This window comes from Gallinula chloropus, assembly GCF_964237585.1.
Source record: "Gallinula chloropus genome assembly, chromosome: 17".
NCBI classification, from domain to species: domain Eukaryota; kingdom Metazoa; phylum Chordata; class Aves; order Gruiformes; family Rallidae; genus Gallinula; species Gallinula chloropus.
In genome coordinates, this window is record NC_140102.1 from 14,607,567 (window position 1) to 14,619,253 (window position 11,687).

General features: G+C 63.8%; 1 protein-coding gene across 1 annotated transcript; it reads left to right on the forward strand.

Moving 5' to 3' along the window:
- Window positions 1-21: 21 nt before the first annotated feature.
- On the forward strand, window positions 22-2,703 carry SLC35E4 (solute carrier family 35 member E4; the record flags this gene model as incomplete). The annotated part of the gene is given in 7 exon segments (XM_084272148.1): window positions 22-84; window positions 86-151; window positions 154-245; window positions 247-433; window positions 436-476; window positions 478-1,163; window positions 2,276-2,703. Coding segments are annotated over 7 exon segments (1,563 nt in total).
- Window positions 2,704-11,687: the final 8,984 nt, after the last annotated feature.

The following is an 11,687-nucleotide window of genomic DNA, read 5'->3' on the forward strand; positions in this document are numbered from 1 at the left end:
GTGGCGACGCTGCGGCGGGTGATGCTGCGGAGCTGGCGGTGGGGAGCGATGGCGCCCGCACCGCCGCCGCCCGCCGTGACTCAGCCCGGGGGCTCTGACGCAGTCCCGCCGTCACCATGGAGGCCGCCCGTGCTCTGGCTGCCGCCGGCCGCGGCGGGGATGCGCGGCTGGCCGCTCCCAGCAGGCCCCGCTTCCCCGGCCGGCATCCCCGGGCGTGTCCCCCCGCGGAACCCCCCGCAGCCGGGCGGCCGTGACGCGGCGGCGGCCCCGCGGGGAGGAGCCTCCCCCCCCCCCGCCACCCTCTCCATCCCCCCCCAACTCCCTCCGCTCCCCGCCATCGCCAAACTTTGCGCTCGCTCCCGGCCGCCGGCGCTGCCTCCCTCGCACATGGCACCGGCAGCCCGGGGCTGAGCCCCGCCGGCGCTCCGCGGCTGCGGTGACGGTACCGACGCTGCCGGCAGGAGCCGGGGACCCGCCGGCAGCTCCGACACGGCGCGGGAGGACGGGGCAGAGCGGAGAGGGGCAGCGGGAGGCAGTGGAGACGGTGCCCATGTGCCTGCGGTCCCGGCCGGGCGATGAGGCGGCGATGCCAGCCGGCGAGGGGACCCTCCGACCCTGGAAACCTGACCCGGGGCAGGCGGAGAGGGGTCGGCCGCCCCCGGGGCCGTCGCTACCCTTGACCCTCACTGTCCTGGCCTGGCTGGGCACTGGCACCACCATGGCCGGCCTCAACAAATGGATCTTCACCACCCACGGCTTCCGCTACCCGCTGCTGCTGTCGTCCCTCCACATGCTGTCCGGGGTGGCCGTGGGTTACCCGCTGGGCTGGGCGCGGGGACCGTCAGCGCCGGCTCCCCGACCCCGCGCCAGGATCTACCTGCTCAGCATCACCTTCTGCACCAGCGTGGCCTTGGGCAACCTGGGCCTGAGCTACGTGCAGCTGGACGTGGCGCAGGCGGTGGCCACCACCACCCCTCTGCTCACCCTGCTGCTGTCGGGGCTGCTGGGGGGCCGGCGGCACCACCCGCTGCAATACGTCGCCATGGGGCCCGTGTGCGCCGGGGCCGCCTGCAGCATCGCCGGGGGGCTCCGCTTCTACCAGCCCGGCTGCGGCTTCCTCCTGGCCGCCACCGTCCTGCGCGCCCTCAAGTCCATCCAGCAGAGTAAGTGCCACCCGCAGCCACCCCCCCCCCGCGCCCACCTTCCCTGCCCCCCCCCGCACACGGGGGCTGGGGTCACCCCTGTGCCCATCCCGCTGCCACCCCAGCACCCCCTTCAGCCCCAGCGCCATCCCAATCCCAAGCCACCCCCCTCCTTGTCCCCCCTGGTGTCACCCCCTGCCCACCCTGTCTCTGATGTCACCCCAGGGCCACCCTCACCCACCCTGCTGCCCCCCCAGCGCTGTGCCGTGGTCCCCACCCCAAAGTGGCCCCGCTTTGCTGGGGATGAGCGAACACCTTGGTGAGCCATGGGCACCCCGGCTCCCAGGGACACCGTCCCATGTCCTGGGGCTGTGGGGGTGGCAGTGCCTTAGCCTGGCACAGGGACACCCCCAGGCTGCCTGTCCCCATCCTTGGGGGTTCCCCCTCCAGCGCTAAGGGCTGCCGGGTCCCTCGCAAGTCCCCGTGCCGAGAGGCATCGTCCCCACGCCTGGAGAGTCTGGCAGCCACGGTGCCGCCCGGGCCACCATGTCCTTGGCAGGTGGCAGAGGGGAGTCGGCCGGGTTGTTTTTGGGCTGGGGAAGGGAACGTTTCCTCCAGAGCCGCTGACTCTGCCGGGCACCACAGGGGACAGGGTCTGGTGTGTGGCCCTGCCATCCTCACGGTCCCCGGGGGTGCCGCTGCCCTGGTCCCCTTGTTGCCTGTGGGATGCAGAGCATGGGGGGCCATGGAGTGTGGGCCCCCGGTGAGGCTGGGGGCTGCTCCCTGCCCCCTGCTTGGCAGCCCGCCCGGCTGTGCCTGCTGTCCCCAGCTGACTTGGGAGAGCAGAGGGGAAGCTGGGGACACAGAGGGGACAGGCCACACACCCAAAAATGGGCAAAAGCAGATGAGGAAAGGGGACGGGTGGAAACCACGTTTTCTCCAACACGGGGTGGGGCAGGTGCCCTGCCCAACCCTGCCCTGCACCCCTAGCCCCAGGGAAGGGGCTGACATCCCCCACTTTCCCCTTCCCAGTGTTGGTGGGTGCCCAGGCAGGCACTGGGCATCCCCGCTGGGACAGTCCGTCCGTCTGTCCATCCTGCTGACCGTCTCCATCCACCCCCCCCCCTCCCCAGGTCTGCTGCTGCAGGAGGACCGTCTGGACGCCCTCTCCCTGCTCTGCCTGACCTCCCTGCCCAGTTTCTGCCTGCTCTTCGGGGCGGCCGTGGCGCTGGAGGTGGGTCCCTCCTGGGAGGGTGTCCTGCGCTACGACGGCACCCTCTGGGCCTGCGTCCTGCTCAGCTGCCTGGGCTCCGTCCTCTACAACCTGGCCACCTGCTGCATCCTCTCCCTCACCTCCGCCCTCACCGTCCACGTCCTGGGCAACGTCACCGTGGTGGGCAACCTGCTGCTCTCCCGCCTCCTCTTTGGCAGCCACCTGAGCGGGCTCAGCTACCTGGGCATCGGGCTGACGCTGGCCGGGATGTTCATGTACCACCAGCCGGACCTCATCGCGGCACGCTGGGCGGCGCGGCCGGGGCGCGGCACCCCCAGGCGCGAGTAGGGTCCCCGCGGGGCTCGGGGCGGTTGGGAAGCCGGGGGTGAGCGGGGCTCTGCGGGGGCACGGGCTGGTGTGCGCGGTGCTGTGCTGTGCACGTGTGTGCTGCTGTGCACATGTGTGCTGCTGTGTGCAGCCCTCTGGGCACATGTGTGCTGGTGTGCATGGCACTCTGCACATGTGTGTGGGGCACTCTGCACGTGTCTGCTGCTGTGCACACGTGTTGGTGTGCATGGCACTGCACATGTGTGCTGGTGTGCACGTGTGCGCGGCCCTCTGGGCACATGTGTGCTGGTGTGCATGCATGTGCTGGTGTGCACAGCCCTCTGGGCACATGTGTGCTGGTATGCACCTGTGTGCTGGTGTGCATGGCCCTCTGGGCACCTGTGTGCTGGTGTGTACATGTGTGGTGGTGTGCACCTGTCTGCTGGTGTGCATGGCACTCTGCACATGTGTGTGGGGCACTCTGCACGTGTGTGCTGCTGTGCACGCGTGTTGGTGTGCATGGCACTGCACGTGTGTGCTGGTGCGCACGTGTGCGCGGCCCTCTGGGCACCTGTGTGCTGGTGTGCACATGTGTGTTGGTGTGCACCTGTGTGTTGGTGTGCACGTGTGCACAGCCCTCTGGGCACCTGTGTGCTGGTGTGCACCTGTGTACTGGTGTGCACCTGTGTGCTGGTGTGTACGTGTGTGTTGGTGTGCATGGCCCTCTGGGCACCTGTGTGCTGGTGTGCACCTGTCTGCTGGTGTGCACCTGTGTGCTGGTGTGCACACGTGTGTTGGTGTGCACCTGTCTGCTGGTGTGCATGGCACTCTGGGCACATGTGTGCTGGTGTGCACGTGTGTGCTGGTGTGCATGGAACTGTGCACACATGTTGGTGTGCATAGCACTGTGTGCACCTATGTGCTGGTGTGCATGGCCCTCTGGGCACATGTGTACTGCTGTGCATAGCACTCTGCACGTGTGTGTGCTGCTGTGCACATGTGCTGGTGTGCACGCCTGTGCTGGTGTGCACAGCACTGTGTGCACATGTGTGCTGGCGTGCACAGCTCGGTGCAGGTGTGTGGCTGCCCAGAGTGGCACTGTGCATGCCCACGTGTCTCAGTGTGCACAGCGTGGTGTGTGTGTGGCTGCTGCTGTGCGTGGCACGGTGTGGTGCACACGTGTGTTGATGCACGTGGGCTCCGCGTGTGCAGGTGGGGGGGGGTGTGTGCAGCTGGGCACAGGCACATCTGGGTGTCCCAGGCGCTGCAGGTGTGAGGTGTCTGTGTGTGCAGGAGGGCACAGGGGGGTGTGCGGGGAGGCTGTGTGCGTGCAGGCAGCTCCCGTGCGTGTGTGTACATGTGTGTACACGTGTGTGTGTGTGCCTGCGTGTATATGTGTGTACACGTGTGCACATGTGCACTGGCGCAGAGTCTGGCCAGGGGCACACGCATGTCGGTGTGCACAGCCCCTGTGTGCACACGTGTGCTTGCACACGCAGGCTCTGGCTGCAGGCTGGTGGCTGCTGCTGTGCACACGGGCTGTGTGTGTGAGCAGGGACCTGTGGGTGTGTGCAGCAGGGTGCACCAGCCCCGCACGGGTGTCCCTGTGTGCACACGCAGACTGGGCACGCTCGGGGATGTGGGGCAGGTACGTGGTGTCGTGTGTCCTACCACGGTCCTGCCAGAGCACTGTGTGTGTGTGTGTGCACACGTGTGTGTGTGTGTGTGTCTGCACGTGTGTGTGTGTCTGCACATGTGTGGGTGTCTCCACATGTGTGGGTGCATGTGTGGGTGCATGTGTGTGGGTGCACGTGTGTGTATGTGTGTCTGCACGTGTGTGTATGTGTGTCTGCATGTGTGTGGGTGCACGTGTGTGTGTGCACACACATGTGTGTGTGTGTGTGTGTGTGTGCATCACTACTGAGCTCCACAGGGCTGTGTCCTCTCAGAGCTCTCCAGGCCAAACGAGATGCTGGGGACGAGGCGGGTGAGTGTCCCCCCTCCTGTCCCCAGCCCCACCGTCTCACTCCGACCCTGGGGGGCTGCTGGCGCTGCTGCCACATCGTTGTTGTCCCCACCGTGTGCTCCCGGCCCCACAGCTGGGGCAGGCAGGGCAGAGGGATGGGGTGGGCTCAGACCCACCACCTGCCGCTCGGGGACGGTGCTGGGCTGTGAAGGGACATCCCAGGGTGTGTGTGCACAGCCCGACGGGCACGGCGACACCGCCCCATGCGTGTGCGGGGTCGCTGCTCAGCATCCCAGGGCCCAAGGACCCAGCTCTGACTGCACTTGTCCTGAAATAAAGCTCTATTTTTGTCTTACTCCCCCCCAGGACCATCTCCCACCCCGCTGCACCCTGACCTCGTGGCGGGAAAGGAGGAACCGCTCCAGGCAGAGATGGGAAACTGAGGCACGGGAATGGCCTGGGCCACCCCAGCTCCCCAGGGCTGGCTGGGGGGGCCGTGCCCACAGTGGCTGGTGTCCCCATGCCCCGGTGCAGGGACAGATGGGGTTTAGCTGCCCCAGGGTGGTAGCAGGACCCTTGTGCAGGGCACTGGAGGGACGCGGTGACAGGTAGAGGAGTCACCGGCTTATCCCCAGAGAAGGACCAGACCTTCGCCCTGCCCCGGGGCAGCGTGACGCTGGGGAGCATCCTGTCCCCGGGTGTCCCCAGTCCGGTCCCCTCCAGCGTGGTGACTCACGGCACCGCGTGACCAGAACACGCTCCCCGCCCCCCCCCCCCTTCCCCGCACCCCCTGCTCCGGGACGGGATCTCTGTCTCCGGGACGGCTGGAAGTCCCTGTGGTTTCCTGGCTCCTTCCAGAAGGTGACTCCCGGCGCAGCCCCAGCGATGGGGCCGGGGGAAACTCTCCTCCCGGGCGTTCCCGGGCTCCTCATGCCCACCCCGCTCCCTGCCAGGGGTTGGGAGAAGTGGGAGCGGCAAACCAGCCCAGCCTGCCTGGGATGAGGAGCCCATCCTTCCACCCAGCCCCCTGACTCATTCAGCGGCACTGGGGGGCTGCCCAACCCTGCCCACACCCACGGCTTTGCCTTGCCCACCCTGTTTCAGTGCCCAGGGTGCTGCCCCGGGTGGGTGTCCCAGCAGAGGCTGGTGGCTGGAGCCACGCTGGCCTGGGGGTGGAAAGGATGGGCAGTGTTTGTGTTGGGTGAGGGGCTGATGTTGCCCATGGAGGGCCTGGCAGTGGTGGGCAGGCTGGCCTGGCGTGGTGACCCTCTGTCCAGGTATTTCGGGCCGTGAGCTCAGCCTTGTGGCATCCATCCACCCCTCTGCTCCGGATCAGGTTTCCCACAGGCACAGCAGCAGCTGCCCACGTGCCACATCCTGCACAGCTCTGGATGAGGGAAGGGCAGCTCAGTGGGTGTGGGTTGGGACCTCTCTGCCCCAGCACAGACCCTGCTCTGCAGAGAAGCCCCTGGGACAGGACAGGCTGAAGCAGCACTGAGGGACAGGGATGGCCTTTGTGTGTCCCCACACCTCAGCCTCCTGACAGCAGCATCTCCCTGGTCCCTGCTGGGGTCTAATCCCCCTCCCCAGCCCTGGCTCCCCAGGCCGGCTGTCAGCACGGTGAGGGTACCAAGGCACAGGGTGAGGGACTGTGTCACCCTGGGCTCAGTGCCACGGCTCTGCCTCTGCTGTCCTTGTGTCCCCAAACACAGGGTCTGTTCCTCACTCACACACCCCTCCACAGCCCCTGCCAAGCAGCCCCTGGGTTTGCACTACCTGCTGAATAACACCCAACCTCAGGCAGGCATGGAAACCCTTGTAACCCCCCAGCCCTGTGAGGGGGCTGCCGGCCCCCCAAGGTGCCCCTGCCCAGGGTTAAGCGTGCGGGTGGCACCCAGCACAGCTTGTGATGTATGTCCAGCTGATTCCTGTTCAGATGGAATCATGTTGGGGGTGCAGAATGACAGCCCCTTGTATGGCCACGGGCCTGGGAGGGGCAGCTTAAGGGTTTTTTCATGTACTGAATGGAGTACGTGGAAGCAGCATCAGACTGCACAAAGGATGTGCAAAGCTTTGCCCACAGGACCACAACGTCAGCACCTTGTGTGCACTGTGATACCTCAGGAGCAACAACTTGCCTCTGAGAAGGAGGGGATGAAGAAGAAGAAGGGAAGAAGAAGAGGAAGAAGGGAAGAAGAATAGGAGGGCGCCTGGGATCTGCCTCAGGTGTGCAGAACCAGCTGCCCAGCTTTGCTGGCAAAGCTCACCTAAAGGATGGCTTGGGGGGGTGGCCTGGTGGGCGCTCCAGCCTGTCACTAGATGGTTGTCATGGCTTGTGGGGGTCGCCTGGTGGGCACTCCAGCCTGTCAGTGCAGCTGGCAGATGGTGCTGTCCCTGGAAGATCCTGAACCCAGGGTCTGGAGCTGTACGGGAGCGGAGCCTCCCGGGGCACCCGGCGCTGCCTGTGCCCCCCCCAAGTGCTGTTTGCACCTTTATTGGTTTAATAAATTGTTCCATCGGGTTATAATCCTGTTTGGGGCCGAGTCATTCATCACAGGCTGCTGTCAGGCTTTTGTGCTACCTGTGCTGAAACACAGCCAGGGGATGGGGGGTGCAAGGAGGGGTGACAGCCCCGCAGCCGGTAAGTGACAGCAGCAGGGGTGAGACCTTGGGCCCACCACGCCAGGGGTGCTGGGTGCTGGGGGAAGAGGGAAAACCTGGGTTTATTCTTGCTCTGCTGTTAACCCCCTGCTGAGATCTCCCTCTGAGGGGGTGCTGGGGCACGATGGGGAGGGAGCTGCAGCCACTGCCCTTGGCAGGGTGTCTCTGTGCCGGGCAGAGCAGCTCCAGGACGGCTTTGCCAGGTGCCTGGCAGCACAGGGTGGAAGTTTTCCATGGGATTAACGGCACACTGGGGCTGGGAGGGGGCTTTTCCTGCCTTAGCAGAGAGGGACTGGATCTGTGGCTGGGCAGCAGCAAGGACAAAGGCTTGCTGTGCCAGGGAGCCCACGCCAGGAAACGATGTCCTCCCCTCGTGTGTGTGCAGAGACCTCCCACGTCGTGGGTCTTCAGATGGCGTCAGGGACTGTCTGGCCTCTGGAGCTGAAATCACAGCTTTGTGTGTGGTTTTGGGTGCCACAGGACAAGAGGGACACAAAACTATTGGTGAGTGTCCAGAGGAGGCACCATGGATGGGGAAGGGTCTGGAGGGGAAGGCTTATGAGGAGAGGCTGAAGCCCCTGAGGTTGTTCAGTCTGGAGGAGGTTGAGGGGAGACCTCACGGGGTCTGTGGCTTCCTGATGAGGGACAGCGAAGGGGCAGGTGCTGATCTCTCTCCTCTCTTTGGGGACCAGGGACAGAACCCGAGGGAACAACATGAAGCTGTGACAGGGGAGGTTCAGGCTGGGTGTCAGGAAGAGGTTCTGTCCTGAGAGGTGGGTTGGGCACTGGCACAGGCTCCCCAGGGAAGGGGTCACAGCCCCAAGCTTGGCTGAGGGCAGGAAGCATCTGGACCCCTCAGTGCCCTGCTCTGGCTTGGCTGGGCCTGTGTGGAGCCAGGAGCTGGGCTCCATGGGCCTGATGGGTCCCTCCCAGCTCAGGTGATTCTGTGATTCTGCAGGCCAGACGTTGAAGAAACAGGCACCATTGTCCCTGGCAGGACAGATGCGACGTCCAGCTGTGGCCACAACATCTGGGGATGCAGCATGTTAGAAGCTGGGAGATGGACAGGATGACCTTCCAGACTCCCAGCCCCTTTGGCACCCACAACCCCCCTGCAGAATTTGCTCCTGTCCACTCTGGGCAGGCTGGCTTGGCGTTGCTGCTCTGCCTGTGTGGCTCGGGCTCACTGCCCTGCTCTGAGGAGGCTGCTGGAGAAGCTCTGGAATCACAGGAGCCTTTGGACATGTTCCAGGGGAAACACTCAGGTTCTGTCACCCAGCGTTAGGCACGAAGCAACAGCCCGACACAGCTGCCTGAGTAGTGTGATGCTCCTGCCTGTGTGACACAGGGTGGCTGTGTGAAACCCCAGGTGACACGTGGGCTGTTGTCCCAACTTGGCTTCGGACCTGCCTCATCGCCACAGACCTACCCAGCCCTCAAGACTCCCTCCACTTCCACATACAGAAATCCCTGGTCTCCCCTCCCTGGCAGCCTTGGGTGTCCCTGAGGACACCTCCCACGGTGTGCTGTGTCCCACAGCCTGCACAAAGAGCCAGACATCACAGAATCCCAGGGTCACACGGCTGGAGAAGCCCTTTGAGACCATCGTGTCCAACCATCCCTGTCCTATGCTGAAGGAACTGCCCTTGTTTAGGCTGAAGGAGGCTGAGGGGAGGGCTTGTCACTCTCTACATCTACCTGAGAGGAGGCTGTCGTCAGGAGGGGGTTGGTCTCTTGTTCCAAGTAACTAGCACTGGGATGAGAGGAAATGATCTCAAGTGGTGTCAGGAGAGGTTTAGGTTGGGTATTAGGAAAAATGTATTCACTGAAGGAGTGGTCAGGCTGCCCAGAGAGGTGGTGGAGTCACCATCCCTGGAGGTGTCCCAAAACACAAGCAGACGTGGCACTCCAGGACACAGGCAGACCGTTGGACTTGGTGATCTCAGAGGGTTTTTCCAACCCTGAAGCTCAGATGATTGCCTGACTCTGCGCTGCTCCTGTGCTCCCTGGGAGGCAGCAGATGATGGGGCTTAGGGCTGCTGCCTCAAACCCAAAAGTCGTATCCCAGTGAGGGAAAACAAACGCTGGGAACCCTCCAGACTCCCTGACTCACAGCTGGGCTCTGCCCTGTGTGACGAGCTCAGTTTGTGCTGGTGTGAAACCACCCTCTCCAAACACGTGATGGTTCCAGGGGTTCCCGTTGGGACCCGATCCCAGGGCTGGCTGTAAACTCACTGTGGGATGTTTATTTACAGCACACCCCAGGACTGCTGCTCCTCTCACTCCCCTCCCTGTTCCTCAGCATCCCAGACACCATCCTCCAGCCTTCAGAGGAAAAGTTTATTTCCAACACTCCAGCATGGCTCAGGAAGAACTGCCATTGGTTTTCCATTGGTTCCTACCCAAGGGGTTACAACAGCTCAGTTTTTACTCTTCCTTCTCTTTGGGTATCACCCCTGAGAGCTGATGCTGGGACCCTGCTGACACCAACACACTTGTAGCTGTAGTGGGGCAGCTGCTGGTTTTGGTGGGGTGGTGGGACTGGACCCAGGTGTGGGTGCTCACCTGGGACGTGGAGTGGGGCTCCATCAGACCAGCCAGGAGGCAGTGGGGACCTGCTCACCATGTCCAGCCCCACGTGTCCCCAGGCTGCAGATCGTGGCCGCTATGGAGTCGAAGCAGCTGAAGATGCAGGGGTGGGGGTTTCATCAGAGTCACTGAATCTGTAAGGCTGGAAAAGACCTCTAAGATCAAGTCCAACCATCTGCCCAACACCACCCTGTCAACTAACCCGTGTCCTGGAGCACCATGGCCACATGTTCTTTGAACACCCCCAGGGACGGTGACTCCACCACGGCGCAGTGTGTTCACCACCTCCTGGGAGACACTGATGAGGGTGCTGTTAAGGTGGGTAAGAGTAGGGGGCAGCTGCCAGTGGCCACCATGTTGCCAGGGTGGAGGTTGGAGGTGATTTGTGCTGGGCTGGGGGTGCTGGGGCAGGACTGGGAGGGCTCCCCTGCTATTGGGATGTGCTGGTCATGCCTAGGTAGGAATACACCCAGCCCTGTCCTGCACCGGCCCCGCTGCCTGGCAGCCCTGGGGTGTTGGGCCAGGTCCCCCATGGCAACCATCACCATGCACATGGCAGTGAGGAGCCATGGAGGAGCAGGGCAGTGCACGGCCCCGGGTCACCTTCTTTCCACCACCCCAGAGCCGGCAGCACAGCGGGCACTGGTGAGGGGTGGGGGAGCCTCACCCTTTTGGGGCTGGGGGACCCTCGTACCATCCTGCGGCTGGGGACCCGCACACCACCCTGGGGCTGGGGACCTTTGCACTGTCCTGGGGTGGTGGGACCCTGACACCATTCTGGGGCTGGGGGACCCTCACACCTCTGGGGCTGTGGGAACAGCTCTGTGGGGTATGGCTCAGCACCCCCCTGCACCCCACTCTTGGTGACACAAAGCCCCCTCTTGCCCAGCGCAGCTCTGCAGGCTTGGACCTCCACCTGGACAGCCACCTGCTGGACAGCCCCCCCTCCAACGCCACCAGACGCACCAGCCACCATGCCCTGCTGCTCCTGGAGGACAAGGTGACAGCCCCAACTCCCCCCCTACCCCTCCAGGCCCCGCTGCTGCCACACTGGAACAGTGGAGGGAGATCCCCCTCCTCTCCACTGGTTGGCAGTGAGACCTGCAGGTGACACAAGGCTGGAGGAACGTCTTGTGCAAGGTGTTTGTGTCTCAGTTCCTCTGAGTCCTTAAACCATCACTCAGGTCCTTGGTCCTGAGGTCTTCAGCCTGCTGGAGCAGGATGTGGGTGCCAGGGATCTCCCTAGGGGAGTGGGAAGCAGATGGAGCTCCTGGTTCTTGGGCCACCTCCAATGAGGATGGCAGTGCCTCCATCCTGGCCTCAGCACATGGCTGCTGTATCCTACCTGCAAGCCAGCTGTGTTTTGGGACAATAAGTGGTGTCAGCCATGGACTTAACCTGGACTTAGGTGTTGTTCCTACCCAGGGAGAGCAAGGGTACCTGGTTGGGCACGGTGCAGCCGTCCCACATCCCTCCCGGCAGCAGGGATGAGGGAAAGACCCCCCATCCCTTCTGTGCCTCTTGCTGCAAGTCCAGCAGCAACAGGTGCCAGGGGATCGTGTCTCCTGCGGGCATGCAGGGTGCCAGGTTGCACCTCTAAGCTCAGAATGAGTATTTAGGGTGGCATGAGGCATACCTGGACCTTCAGGCACTGAAGTTCCCACCAGCTCTCCCCTCCCAAGCCCTCTCCCCTCCCCTCACTCGGGTCAGAGAACCCAAGGCTGATGACTTGAGCAGTTTTGCCAGTTTAAAGGAGTTTTATGAGCAGGGTCTGCACTGTCCAGCCTCT